The following is a 15,762-nucleotide window of genomic DNA, read 5'->3' as shown; positions in this document are numbered from 1 at the left end:
GTACAAATCAGACATGCCCCATTTTCTGTGAAGCCGTGTACCACAATGTACTGATTCCACGTGTTATAGTGAGCTGCAATACAGGTGTGTTGTATTAATGTGTTGGGATGCAATTCAAAATTAATAGACCTCCAACGCACCATGGCTTGTGTATTGCCATACATTGTGGTGTCCATTTTACCATACGTTACTGCAATGCATACATGTGAATGGGCTTTTATGGATACTTTTACTTTTTTCATGTAGTGCAGCTATTATGGTAAAGTTTTTCCTGTACTGATAATTTGTCCCCGTGTATAGCAGCTTCAGAATTTGTGTAATTCATGGTTTGCCAAGGTGCCTGAAAAGTTCAGCACAATTATATTATCAGCACTAGTATTAGGAACATGTTTTAATTACAAATGGTAGAGTTACACCTGATTTGAGGATTAGAGTTATGTTTAAGGGTTAGGCTGACCATACACTATACAATTTTCTGTCCAATTTCTGCCCAATTTCCTTGAGAGTTACCTTCAACTATGTAGTGCAAAGGCCTGCTTAATTGGATACAATTGAAAGTGTTGTTTAAGTTTGACCTCATATTATATGGTTTTTGGTAAATCTAAAGCAATTTTCTAAAGACAGTTGTATAATGTATGACCAGGCTTAGACTGAATGTTTGCATTAAAATGGAGCTCTCATGAAAAAAAATGAATCGACCCCTATATTTTAGCCCTCATCTCTGCATCTAAAAGTGCTAATTAAATCTTACAAATCTGTAAGAGAAGAAAATCAAGATATGTACAGCAGACACCAGTTTCCAGTCCCCTTGCCTAGGCAAAGGTAATGTCACTCAACTTTCTCCTGGGACACCAGGAAATATAGGTAGCATTTTTGGTAGGCTAATTAGTTATATAATTAGGCCTAATGCACCCTGAAGCTCAAAGAAGCTGCTCTTACAGGCATTTGAGTTGTTTGGAGCTTTACTTCTCTGGCTGTTAACTCACCTCCATGTTAGCCTATATGTCCATGCACACTATAGGCATTTTCAGGAGTTTAGTGGCAGGGGAGTTTACAGGCAGAAAAAAAAACCCAAACCCTTCAGGGTTTCTTTTTCTGCCTGTACACTCCCCTGCCACTAAACTCCTGAAAATGCCTATAGTGTGCATGGACATATAGGAGTTGATTTACTAAAACTGGAGAGTGCAAAATCTGGTGCAGCTCTGGTGCCTGCTTTTCTATTAAAAACTGACTGCACTAAGCAGAACTGTGGTCAGTTCTCTAGCTGTGCTGGGAACTCAAGTCTGCTCTTCTCCAATGATCAGACTTGTGCTAACACACTTCCTATTCACAGCCTTTCACTGGGAAGATCAGTGTGCTGCTGTTTCTCCTTATGCAGCTGAGAACAGAGGGACTGTGATCACTTATAAAAAAGGGGGGGATGTGTTTATGATTTTTTATCTTATCTATACACCTATTATTTTTATTTTAAACTGAATGGGTTGTTTTACAAGGTGAGGGTTTATATATACTTCAAGGGCTTGTTCTAGAGGGTGTATTTTCAGTTGCTGTTATCTCACACCTTCTACTTTTTGATTCTTTGCTCTGAAACAAACATATGCCATTAAAGGACTAGCACATCTGAAATGCACATGCGTTTTCCATGTCTTTGACATACAAAGTCATGAAAGAAAGATGAGGCTGAGGATTACAGAGCTTGCACCTTCAAAAATAAGGCAACTGTGGCAATTTCCATGTTTTGGCAGGTTCATTAACAGATTATTGATAAGGATTAGGCTGAGGTAGGGGTTAGATGTAGGGTCCATGTACAGTTGACAGTTAAACTTAGTGGTTGAGTCAAAGTTAAGGGTTAGGTTCACAGCTCAGGTGTAGACTAAGTAGCTCATGCTTGGTTAAAACCTTTGCAGTTTACTTTTTATCCATTTCTGCAGTGCTTTTTGCGGTGAATTTTGCGTTTTTGCACACGTTTGTGACATGTTTTTCACACTTTTTTTGCTGTATTTTATTATTATTATTATTATTATTATTGCGTTTTATTATGCTTTTTTTTACCAATTTGTTGTTGGCCAGATTAAAAAACACAAAACGCATCAAAAATGTGTTTACAATGCACAGTATGCTTTTCTGCAGCATCTCCATTGAAGTCTATTGAACCAAAAAAGCACTGTTTTGCTTCCAAAAAAGTCCCTGACCTTTTCCAAAAAGTGCTGAAAAAATCTAGATGTGAATGTGTCCCATAGGAAACCATATTTAATGGACTGTAGTGTGTTTCTGCGAAAACACATAGGTGTGAACCAGGCCTTAGTTCCATGTGATACATGTGTACTAAACTAAGACATATACGTGTTGTAGCTGAATGCTGGGCAACTACCATTTGCAAAAAGATATATAAACAAGAGCAGCCCATGAGTTCTATTCCATATTTCCTTTTAGATCCCTGTGGGTGATCTTATGTCGTCTTGAAAATGTATACTTGTACACTTGTGTGAAGTATGTTGGCCCTTTTCATATTGAAATGTTGATGAATTATTTGAACTTGAAAGGTAAGCAGGCTTTATTTCCTGGTTGCCTGTGTTCATTAACACAATGGACTATTCTTACATCTGATAGGTAAACACCACAAGAAACCACTACAAAGAACTGTATGTTCAAGTGGAACTGACAATATAGATTGTGCAACAAGTATAGTTCTACAATATTGCACGTACTGTATTTACACTGTTAATGAATCAGTTTTCTGTTTACTTAGATCAACCTTGTATAGAGTCCTAAAACATGTTCTTGAAACCTGTGAAATGTAACACTGTTCTTTGTCTTTCTTCTGGGACAAAAGATATTCTTAGTTGACGTAAGCTCTTTGCAATTCATATTTCATACAATGGTTCTTCCATTAGAAGTGTATTCACATAAATAAAAATTTGCTGTGTACTAGCTGCATCATATTTGGTTACAAATCATAATTCGAATTAAAAAAAATGAAATCTGTTTTTCTACCCACCCTGCACATTAACTTTCAAAATATCAATACATTAAGTGCCTGCAACTGGAGGTGCTATAGAGAATAATAGTCCCAGCACCTAGCTTTGTATACAACATTTTTACTATGTATTCACTAGTTTTTTTAAACAGTGTAACAGTGGCACTTGCACTGTTAGTGGAATTGTATTATATTTTTTATCTTATGAAGTGTGAGATTAATACACATCTCCTGTAGGAGAGGGGAGACGTGTAAATATGAGTAGGTTTAGGAGTTGGGGGCTTAGCTTTGGAGGGGATATAAAGGATGGGACCTTTAACTACAGGAGTTAATTTGTTGATGAGCTGCAATAGGTTTTATAGGTGTTGGGAAGGTTAAGTTTAGATCAGTGTATGTGTACTGTACTGAATGGAGCTCAGAAATCCTGCCTCAGGTTTTGCAGTGTCCTGCCACTGACAGGAAGGCAAGGACTGCATTAGTAGAGTGCATTTCAAGTCCCTTTTAATTCCTGCATTTCATGGCTTAAATGTCTTAAAGTGTCTCATTTGGATGTTCCTTAGGAAATTTTAGCATATTGTCATTAGGTATACATTGAGCCATATTGCCTTCACAAAACTGAATAATATAGATTTACATCTGTATGTCAGGCAACAACTATGTGTGCTTTGAGAAAATTACAGAAAAGTCACTTAGAGACACCTATCAAATGATGATGTTAGGTTTTGCTACACTTCACGTTCTTCTCCTAAATGTTCCTCATTTCAGCATAGTCTACCAATGGAAAGTAAAGAAACTGAAAAATGGATAGATTGGTGAAAAACTTGACAGCCAAAAAAGGAATGGGGATAAACTGAAAAAATGTGTTTAGAGCACTGGGCTGACCTTTTACAAAGGTACAACATATAGAGCTAATGACAGTTTGAACCTGATTAAAGTAGGGTGTGATACATTAGGAGATGTTTATTGGTGGGCTGGTGGAGTATTTTTGAAACATTTTTTATACGTATAACAATGATATGAACGTATCTCCACACATCACAATGTATTGAAACATGGACAATAGTATGTGTAAGAGAACTGGATATTAAAATATACAAAAGTGAAATCAAGCTCAAACTATCATGTTTGGAATGTAGAAAAAAACAGCTGAACATAAACTTATACATACGAACTTTCATTCAGTTAGGCATAAGCAACAATATGCTTAAGTATTGTATTGCATGCATTGAAATAGTCCCATAAAAAAAGGAGGGGGAGGGGAATACGGGCGAAAAAAACAATACTAATTCTAACAGTCCTTGTAGCAAAAGCTTAATGTGTCACGTGGATGAAAAAAAAAGAGAGTGGAAAGGAGAAAGAAAAAACAGGAGGGGGAAAAAAGAGAAGGGAAGGAGACATATGAAATTATAACTAATGTGATCTGTATGAAGGGGATGGAAGAAAGGGGGAAAGAAGAGAAAAATATATAACTAAATTAAAGAACTCTTCTGGTCAACTTGTAGAGTATTTAAATTAGGTTTCATAGTTGAGGACAGGTAAGAAAAATTGGGGCAGATAATTCAGATGGGACAGGTACTTCTGGAGGGTGAAATGGAGAATGGTGGAGGAAGACAAGTGACACAAAGATTCCTATATTACAAATAAACATCAGAGAATAGTGGCTTGATTACAACTGGAATGCTAGTATTCCACACTCTTATTTTTGGGTATACTCACTAGGTATACCTAGAGGTGCTTTAGCAGTCTTAACAGCCTGCTGGGCCATCTAGACTTCTTTACCTTTCTTCTTTTTTACATAAGTGGAAAAGTTCATGAACAGGAGTTTTTAAGAGGTGATTTACTGCTGGTAATTATGGAGTCCTTGTTGCTAGCGCACCAATACTGTATGTTTGATCAGCATTGTGTTCTAATGATAAGACTTTGTAAATACTGATAATACAGAAAGTATTTCCAAAACAAACCACACCAGGTGAAAACAAAAACTACCACTGGTCACAAGCTAAATTAACACTGCCACGCATAATGGGATTTTCCTAAGCAAGGAGACAAATTACAGTTTGAGATATTCCAAGGACATACATCAACACAGTGAGCAGTTTCTGACTTGCACTAAATTGCAGGCATACCAGTCCTGATATCCTGCAGATCCTTGAACACCAAACAAATGAGCTTCTCTGTGGTGCAAATAAAATATCTCCATATTAGCCTACCCCCCAACTCCCATGTTCACAAGCCTCACTACTGTTTAGCTAACCATCACAGTGTTAGGAAAATAGTGAAGTAGAAGAGGTAAGAGGGGGAGATATTAGAAACAGCAACCCAGAAGCCAAAAATTGTTTGCTGATTTCTAGCCAAAGTTTACTTCAAAGCAGTGGCGGTCAACTTACTAGACATATACGGCCTCAAGTATGAACCCTGACATTACCAAATGGCCACATATATTATTCAATTTATTTTACAGACATAACTGCAGACATGCTATAAGACTTACTGGAGAATGGAGGTATGCTGCAGGAGACAGTCAGAGACAATGCCAATTACAGCCCTTTTATTATTATTATTAATATAATACAGGATTTAGATAGGGCCAACAGTTTGCGCAGTGCTTTACAATGTGAGGGCAGACAGTACAGTTACAATACAATTCAATACAGGAGGAATCAGAGGGCCCTGCTCATTAGAGCTTACAGTCTAAAAGGTATAAATCGGTGCTTCCACATTTGTGATTCTTACAGCCATCTTAAAAATGATTTATGTCACATATGATATTTCTTTCAGCACCATCTATTGTAAAAGATGAAAGGAAAAAAAACAAACATGCTACCTGAAGTTAAAGTTTAATTTTCATCAAGGTTACCAAAATTTGCTAGTCCCTCTCCAAAGGTTGACAGTGCTGCTGTCCAAACGTGGCTCTGCTGCTCCTAAATAGAATGGAGACACCCTAAGGTAGAAAGTGTAGTATTGGCCAGCTTACTAGGTGAAAAGAAAGGAGAATAGAAATATAAAAAGAAAACTGATGCAACAACTGCACACAAGGATTGGTAAACTACAATATATTACATTTTTACTTTCAGATTTAGATACACTTTATCTACTACTCCAGTCTAAAGAATACTTTTCCATTGCTTGCTTGGGTAAGCATCGAAAAACAGACCACTGTCTGCATGGGCCCCAAGGGCTGCACAGTAAGTGCCAAAGGGCCACAGGTTGGGTATCAGGGCTTAAAAGCAAACCTTTCCTAAGAGACACATGGGGGCTACCATTCCCAGTCCCCTTCTGAAGATACTGGTTGTTAGGATACTACACTGATCAGCTTGGTATATTAAGGTTTGACTCACTAACTGTCACGTACCTGATGGGAGACTAAAATGACAAAGTCGACCTCACTTGTGTCACTTGCCCTGACCCCACTGAGGTTGGAACAGGGGGAGTCTAGGGACCAGGGGGACAAGAGCGCCAGAAGTTTGCTTGTGGCTCTTGCATATGATGACCTTGGTAGGCAGGATATCCTCTGATTTGGGTACTGTAGAAATAGACCAGGCAGGTTCAGTGGATTGCCAGATGCACAGCAGAGCCATGTATGTAGGACACAGGACTGGAGCGGAGTCGTAGGATAGCCAGGGTCATAACAGTCGGGCAGCGCAGTACAGGATCAGTAAGAAAAGCCAAAGTCAGGATCAGAGCCGAAGTCAGGAACCGGGGACAAGAGAGTACTCAGAGTCGGGTCAGGAACAAGCCGGGTCAGCAAAAAGGTAAACGGACAGGAGCAAGCAGGACACGGGGGGAGCTGAAGACCAGTCAGCACTGAATCTGGGCAGAGGTGCTCCTTAAATGGCCCGTCTGGTGCCAATCTTTGCCGTGCGTCTGCACATGTGCGTGCATGTGTGCGATCGCGCATTCCTGCGTGCATGCGTCTGAGCGACAATTCGTCTGCAGGATCTTCTTTGCGCATGCGTGTTCCCGATCGGGAATCTTCTTGCTGGAACTCTCTTACACTAACCTTGGAGAGTATGGAATGTTTTGGAAAGTATGCACATTTGTAAAATCAGCATAAAGTTAAGCTGGCCATGCACAGTTTTTTTTTTGTTCAGTCAGAAGGCTGATCGAAAAAAAAACAACAGATTCCTCCATCCATAGAAACAAGGTGGATGGAGGAATCCCCCTCTCCAGGACTTTGTATTCTGACAGTGGGACCCGCCACTTACAGAACACCAATCAGCAGCCACAGCCGAATAACAATTACATTTTCAACATGTCCCTTTGACAGAAGTTGATCAAGTGATAGACTTCTACTGAGCTGGAACAAATGATCAAAATTCGTCTGGTCCCTGCTGAACTAGACAAATATTAGTGTATGGCCAGCTTTAGACATCCTTATTTGCATTCTTGTACCAGGTAAGGGATATAAAGTATTAAAGCAAAAGGGCAAATAACACAGCCAGGAACCAGCTTTTGCAGAATTAGAATTTGCACTGATAACTCAAATGCCTCAGAAACCTGGCTTCAAGCATCAGATTCTTCTTCTCCCGCAGCACTTTCCTATGGAGGCCTTCTCTGGACCCACTCAGCCAGACCCAGTGGTCAGAAAGGTGGTGGAGTTGGTTTGCTGTCCTTGGACCCCTTCTCTTCTCCATTTACACCTCCTCCCTTGGTCACTTGATAAACTCCCATGGCTTTAAGTACCATCTCTATGCTGATGACACACAAAAGTATCTTTCTACTCCTCACCTCACCCTTTCAGTCTCCTCTCGCATTACTAACCTACTAAGTGACATATTATACATACAATATTAATAACTTAATATTTCCTAAACTGAGCTCATACTATTCTCTCCAGCCCGTGCCCCCTCCCCTGACTTCTCCATCAAGATCAATAATACAACCATCAGTCCCTCCCCTCATGCCAGGGTACTAGGTGTAATCCTGGACTCCCATGTGTCCTTTCAGCCTCAAATCCAATCACTGTCCAAGTCTTGTAGACTTCACCTCCGCAACATCTCCAAGATACGACCGTTCTTAACCTCGGAAACCACTAAGCAACTTATTCACTCCCTTGTTATCTCTCACCTTGACTATTGTAACTCCCTCCTCATTGGCCTACCTCATCACAGGCTATCCCCTCTTCAGTCTATCATGAATGCTGCTGCCAGAATCATCCACCTTACTAACTGTTCCATATCTGCCACCCCTCTCTGCCAATCCCTACACTGGCTTCCCATTGCCCAGTGGATAAAATTCAAAACATTAACAATAACATATAAAACCATTTATAACTTTGCCCCAAATTACATCACCAATCTTGTCTCCAAATATCACCCAAACCGTACTCTCCGCTCCTCGCATGACCTCCTGGTCTCTAGCTCCCTTGTCTCCTCCTCTCATGCTCATCTCCAGGACTTCTCCAGAGCTTCCCCCATTCTCTGGAACTCTCTACCCCAATTTATCAGACTATTGCCTACTCTGTACACTTTTAGGCGATCTCTGAAAACCTATCTCTTCAGGGAAGCCTATCCTGCCCTCAGCTAATAATGGAATCTTCTATTCCTCCTACCAGTCCATCCCCCAAAGTTATTACCTTTTGTACCACTAGCTCCTTCCTCTTAGATTGTAAGCTCCAAGGAACAGGGCCCTCCTATCCCTCTTGTATTGAACTGTATTGTTGCTGTATTGTCTCCCATTATATTGTAAAGCGCTGAGCAAACTGTTGGCGCTTTATAAATCTTGTATAATAATAATGATAACCTAACATCTACTAGAAAGCAAATACAAGTACTGCTAAATACTGAGCACATGCTAAGAAGCCCAAAAGCTCCACCATACACAGCACATGAAATGTGAAAAACAGGGAGAATAGATTGGTGAAAGCAATAATATTGCTCATTATCACCTGAAAAGATTTTCCAGTGAAACATTTTTTTATTTATCCTAAAGTAGATGTGCCTGTGTGAAGTAGTTACAGTTTTGGGGTAGAAATGTGCTCTTTCCCCTTGCTGACACCATTTTTAAATTTGGAAGCTGTTGAATCATAATGTCTTTTAGCTGTCTCTGTAATCCTACTTATAATATATACTCTGTTTATTATATTGAATATAATAATTGCATATATATTGCATGATACTGTATTGTGCTTTTGTAGCAGGTTCTGAAGTATAATGGATAATTTTTGCCCCTTTAGCTATATTTGCACTACAAATCTGCAATACTCTGTTTGTTTATTGATGTGTTTTTTTATTTTTTGTTTGTATTCTTATATTTTTTAACAGATCAAGATCTGCTTGAGACTATTTTGCTGGTCAGTGGCTTCTACCAGTCCCAGCCACTGGTAAGTTCTTATATATGTATAGTTGAAAATAAAAAAAAACAGTGCAATGCATCTATAATCCACATTTCCCCATGATTTTATTTTTAAAACTTGAAAATACAGTAAAATACTTGTAAATCCTGCCAAAAGTCAATTGAACTCCTAACATTCTGTGGTAGGCTTGCAACACTACCTCTGTTGCACTGCTATCCCATGCATTGTTCTCCCCCTGCTGGAATACTGAACTTCACTTATCCCAGACCCACTATCTCTGTTTCTCTCTGCTTACAAACATTGATTTTTCACCCAGAAACATAATGCAGCTGCTTTGACTCCCAAGATCTCATTCACACGCTGTGTGAAGGGAAAGGGCTCTTGAGAGATGTAGTTATGGGGGTGTGCCTACATCAATGGAAATTGATACAAGGCACCCTGTAGTTTACAGCAGCTGCCCCTGAATTTTACCTGCCTGGTAATGATGTCACATGAAGTAAAAAAAGATACAGGAATAAGGTAAAAGTATAAAATGAATGCTGGAACATGCTCTGGAGGGCAAGAGGGAGGGTTGAATGTAAAGTGGAGTTATTTTGCTTGCATCTAAATCTGGGGTCTCCAAATTATGGCCTCCTACAAGATTTTATCTGGCCCTCAGCTAGTGTCAGTGGCATATCCCCAATGTGAACAGATTGATTATGATTAAAATGGTTGTAAATGGTGAAGGTTTTTTTCCTTCATGCATTCTATGCATGAAAGTAAAAACCTTTTGTGTGCAGCAGCTCCCCCAGTCCTCCCTAATACTTACTTAAGCCCCATTGCAAGCAATCGATCGATCATTGTCTTAGACAATCACAGCCAGTAAGCCAATGAGAATAGAGAGGTGCGGGGCCAATTCACTGCTCCGTGTGTGAAAGGACACGCTGAGCAGTGACTCGGGAGCGAGCCTGCTTGGGTGCCTCCATACCAAGCTGCTTGCTCTGGGGGCACTTGGCAGGAGGGAGAGCCCAGGAGCACTAGCAGGGGGACCTGAGAACCAAAACAAAACAGCCTTTAACATCAGTTTAAGGTCAGCAGAGTCTGCCCTCTATGGTCTATGCTTCAACACCCCCCCCCCAATCCGTATTTGGACCCTGTAAGAGGGAACTCTGATGTAATGGGGACTGTGGTGGAGACCCTGATGTAAGGGGGGACTGGGGGTTGATGGGGGATATTGATGGGGGCACTAATGTAAAGGGCTCTCTGATATAAGAGGGCTCTGATGGAGATTTTTTCGGACTACCAATATTTATAAAATATACAATGTGGCCCTCATACTGATAAGTCTGGAGACCCCTGATCTAAATTTAGAAACTGTGACTAAAAAATCATCATAACAATATTTCAATGATATATTTCAATGATATATGCAAGCTTTGCATTTGTATTCTTGCAATACATATAGAGATACATTTTCTTTTCACTAACCAAATATGTACAAAAAATAGTGAAGCGCTTAATAAATAAACATATATAACTATATATATTAAAGTGCCATCAGTGAATATACGTACTACGTGTTAATAATTCCTTATTAAATGCTGGAGCATTTACAACCAAAATTATATTTAAAGTAATTAAACAAACCAAACTGAATTCCTAATTTATCAGTGATAATAAACACACCAGTGACAAATAATCTTATGACTCCAAGGGGTTCCTTAGTCTCCTTCACTGTTTTAAATGAAAAGTGCAATAATTAAAGGTGAACAAGTGTATACAAATAAACTTTTTTTTAAAAGTGCATATACAGAACATATATATATGTATAAATCATATATCATATATATATAAATAAATAAAAAAAGTCCATGCAAGTGTAGCTTGTGATAGAACAGTGATCTTCACTTCTAGTGCTCAAACACAAATCCTCAAATGGCAGCAGTGCCTGCTCACCTCCCCACACTGACCCTCAAGGGGCCAAAAGGCTACTGATCTCCTCTATGGCCAAACTTTCTCCTCCTCCTCTCGGTAGCTCAGCAGGTGATCACAGGGTCTCCACTTCTCCTCCACTCATATATCATATAGGACACAAAACAGAGCTTCCCAGGGTTGAACCCTGATGAAGTCACGACGCACGTGACGCAACGCGTCGGTACGCCATATCCGGTCTGGAACTACGTCACTTCCGGTCACGTGGGACGCATGTCCGAACGGAGCGGCCATATTGGTTTCCCCCTGTGTTCATAAGATACACCTATGGGATGAGGTGGAAGGCTTTTGTAACAGGAAATCCAATGTGAGTACAACCGCTATGTAATTAGAAGTGGCTTACATTAAACAATATTACACTATGGGAAGCTCTGTTTTGTGTCCTATATGATATATGAGTGGAGGAGAAGTGGAGACCCTGTGATCACCTGCTGAGCTACCGAGAGGAGGAGGAGAAAGTTTGGCCATAGAGGAGATCAGTAGCCTTTTGGCCCCTTGAGGGTCAGTGTGGGGAGGTGAGCAGGCACTGCTGCCATTTGAGGATTTGTGTTTGAGCACTAGAAGTGAAGATCACTGTTCTATCACAAGCTACACTTGCATGGACTTTTTTTATTTATTTATATATATATGATATATGATTTATACATATATATATGTTCTGTATATGCACTTTTAAAAAAAAGTTTATTTGTATACACTTGTTCACCTTTAATTATTGCACTTTTCATTTAAAACAGTGAAGGAGACTAAGGAACCCCTTGGAGTCATAAGATTATTTGTCACTGGTGTGTTTATTATCACTGATAAATTAGGAATTCAGTTTGGTTTGTTTAATTACTTTAAATATAATTTTGGTTGTAAATGCTCCAGCATTTAATAAGGAATTATTAACACGTAGCACGTATATTCACTGATGGCACTTTAATATATATAGTTATATATGTTTATTTATTAAGCGCTTCACTATTTTTTGTATATATTTGGTTACCTAATGGTTAAGGTAGAGTGACAGCAGCTGTTGAGATAGGGACCTTGCCTGTATTGAGCGCAGGAGGATACTTGTAATATTATTTTCTTTTCACTGACATCTGTTTCTGTTTTACTTTAGCCAGATGAAATGACTAGTTTAGTGGTGGTTATGTTATATGATTTCCAAGACCACAAGTTTCAGCCACGCTACATATCAAACAATGATGAAGTGATAGAAGATGTACGAGAAGTAGAAAACTTTTTGTGTGGGTGAGTTATTTTTATATCACAGAATGTATACTAGAGGAGATAGCGCTAGACTCACATAGACAGAACTAGAGAGTCATTTTATAATTATGTGGAGCATTTACAGAAACGTGGAGTGTATTTATAAAACATTTACACAGCAATTCACTCAAAAAGGGTATTCCATGTGAATAGGGCAAAAAGGAATGGTATTAGGCTGTTTCCTGTGCTGGTTGAACGTTTGTTGGTTTAAAGTGGTGGTAAAGGCTGAAGATTTTTTTTACCTCCATGCATTCTATGCATGAGGTGAAAAACCTTCTATGTGCTGTTCCCCCCTCAGCCCCCCTAATACTTACCTGAGCCAGATCTTGATACAGTAATGTGCACAGGAGCCTCGGCTCTCCTGGGTCTCTCTCTCTTCATTGGCTGAGAAACCGCAGCAGGAACCATTGGCTCCCAGTGCTGTCAATCACAGCCTCTGAGAAGTGAGCAGAGGCATGGCTGAGCCAAGCTGTATGTGTCTTATAGACACAAGTGCCCCCAGAGCAAGTGGCTTGCTCTGGGAGCACTCAGCAGGGGGGAGGAGCCAGGGGTCGGCAGCGGGGAACCCAAGAGGAAGAGGATCAGAACCATTGCACAGAGCAGGGAATTATGACATGTTTGTTATTTAAAAAAATAAAAAAGAGAGCCTTTAATATCACTTTAAAATAGAAAACACCACATTTGGCCACTAGATGGTTCTAAATATCATAGGAATTTACGATTATACTCAGTGCCATCTCTAAATGACTGATCTCATACCCTGTACTGCATTTTCTAATGGAGATATAAAGTGAAACAAAACCCTCCTATCCTCCTGTCTACCGAAGATGGTGCCATCTTAGCCTCTACTTAGATCTGCAGTTGCCATAGTGCTGCACACACTTCTGTTGTCACCCACACAATCCCAAAGATCACCTTATGCAAAAGGATTCCACATCCAACAGATTTAGCCATGACTACACTAAATGGCATGTTTGAAAAATATGGTCCCTGTGTTAGAGCCCAAGTCAGCTCAAGCAGGATGTACGTTTCTAAACACCTTTACGATAAGTAAGGTGACTAGATGTTATCTAGGATAGATTTGGCAAATATGAGTGTTGCTGCAGCTCCATACGTCTGTCAAGCACTCTTTTCCTATAGCCATCAAGACACTGTTGACTTATTGTGTGACAAATGTTTCCAAAGTCATGAGGAATAAGACTGATATTTACTCTGTGATAAAAGTCATCCTTTCATCCGTCACTTGGCAGTCCACCTCGGTCACTGTATGCACAAGTATTACTGGATCTGTCATTCCAATTCTACATAAACAAACAGTATTTCTATGGACTTTTCTGTATGGCTGCCTACATGCACATGAGAAAGAGATGGATAAAAAGAGATTATAGTTTTGCTGTGCTTTCTCTAGGCCCGTTGTGCAGTGTATTAAAGCAAATCTGTACTTTCCCTAAACTAGGTTCTCTCCATAGTAGAATGAAGAAGCAGTGTATACTGTTCTTACCTTCACTGCATTCGGTCTTCCGTAAAACACCAAGTCCTTAAAGTTCCCCCCGGGATATTGTTATCCCTCTGCTTGTTTTTAGCACCATCATTTTTAATTATCTTGCGCATATGCAGATGTCTCCATTTTTAGAACCTTGCAGAGACCTGTGGCTTGTTTGCGCATGAGTGAAAATGCCCTTCAGGTGTGTACATGTGTCACTGGTCTCTAATTTATCCAAAACAAATGCAGTACATCTGTGCATATGCAAAATGTTGCAGTGCACTGGTGGTCTGCATTAAATTATGGAGAATCTCAGGAGGCAGTGGGGCACAAAGTCATTCTGGCCTAGGCCAGAAAGCAGGAAGTGCTGCTGTGCAGCACAAAAAAAATATTTTGTCTTTTAGTGAATAGAGGAACATCCATTTCTGTAAGAGGCAGGGGAGAGAAACAAGGAAAGGTAAAGATGTTTTTATGGGTTAAGTTCTGCTTTAAGATTGCCATACACAGAGCGAATTTTGGACAGTTCCCGATGAACCAGCTGAATGGAAGGAGCCAGGTGGAAAATTGTTGGCTGCATCCAATCAGATGCAATCACTGTTTGGGTGTTCTGACAGCCGTGGGTGCCAGCTGTCTGAAAACAATAGCTGCCATGGAAGATTCCTCCAGCCATGCTATTTAGCATAGATAGGGGAATTGATAGGGTGGAACATGAAAGTTCTTACAGTGTCTGGCCATCTTCAGCCTGTGATTCCATAGGCCAAAGATTCAACTCCCCAGTGCCTAATTATGAACATTGGTGATTATTCAGAACAGTTTATTCGTGCCACTGGTTTACTCCTACTATAGGCTACAAAAACATTACATAAAAAAGCGGTAGCTTTAAGAAAGGGAGATTGCTCAGCACATATAAGACAAAAAATACACTTAAAATAGAAAATCTGAGCAATAAAGTCTAAAATGACCATGTGTAGTCCATAATTCCTCATGCACATGGGGCATTTTGATAACGCTGGTAACATTAGCTGTGTAAAGTCATGTTAAAAACGTGAGTTTTTCAGCTTTCTTTAGCTTTTTTGCATTAGCGTTTAGCGGAATTTTGCCACAATTAGTGGCGTTTTACTGCGTTTTTTGCAAAAAAAAGGTTTTCTCAAAAAAAGTCCAAAAATGCCGGTTTGCAGCTGTGACGGAGGGTAGGCAGGACAGAACACACAGAGCAGATGGCACACGCACAAAGGTTTATTGAGACAAAAAAGGACAGTCACTCAATGGGGGGACTGCAGGGAGGGTGACCTTGCCAGTAGGGGAACAGCAAGGAGGGGCTAAAACACTTGTAGTCCAGTACCGGGAGCAAAGGAAAAGTCTCTGTAACAGGTTGTAATCCAACAGGGGGGTAGGGGTCATCACCGGAACAGTTCAGGTACAACAGGGATAAGCATATGCTCACAGATCCAACAGGGTGCCTGGTCTCCCAGGGGTAGAAAGTAAGACACAGGTACCTGTTGGGGTCCAGAATAGGCGAGAGGTCTCTCCCTTTGGGCTGGGGGTCTCAGGCAGGATGGCAGGCAATCTTCCCCCTAAACTGGGGTCTCGGGCAGCTGGCAGGCAATCCTCCCCCTAGACTGGGGTCTCAGGCAGCTGGCAGGTAATCTTCCCCCTAGGCTGGGGTCTCAGGCAGTTGGCAGGTAATCTTCCCCCTAGACTGGGGTCTCAGGCAGCTGGCAGGCAATCCCCCCTGGACTGGGGTCTCAGGCAACTGGCAGGCAATCCCCCTAGACTGGG

General features: G+C 40.4%; 1 protein-coding gene across 1 annotated transcript in view; it reads left to right on the top strand.

The window, feature by feature from the left end:
- Positions 1–15,762, top strand: part of NSUN7 (NOP2/Sun RNA methyltransferase family member 7) — an 89,936-nt gene that overhangs the window by 33,682 nt on the left and 40,492 nt on the right. Inside the window, exons 3-4 of the mRNA XM_089654020.1 lie at positions 9,241–9,299; positions 12,352–12,482. Coding sequence (XP_089510146.1) covers positions 9,241–9,299; positions 12,352–12,482 — 190 coding nt within the window. The remainder of the gene's footprint in view (positions 1–9,240; positions 9,300–12,351; positions 12,483–15,762) is intronic.

This window comes from Staurois parvus, unplaced genomic scaffold (genome assembly GCF_062004578.1).
Source record: "Staurois parvus isolate SC_StPar_1 unplaced genomic scaffold, SC_StPar_1.0 ptg000734l, whole genome shotgun sequence".
Classification (NCBI taxonomy): domain Eukaryota; kingdom Metazoa; phylum Chordata; class Amphibia; order Anura; family Ranidae; genus Staurois; species Staurois parvus.
Note: the sequence above shows the minus strand (reverse complement) of the source record. Positions and strands in the feature narration are given on the sequence as shown.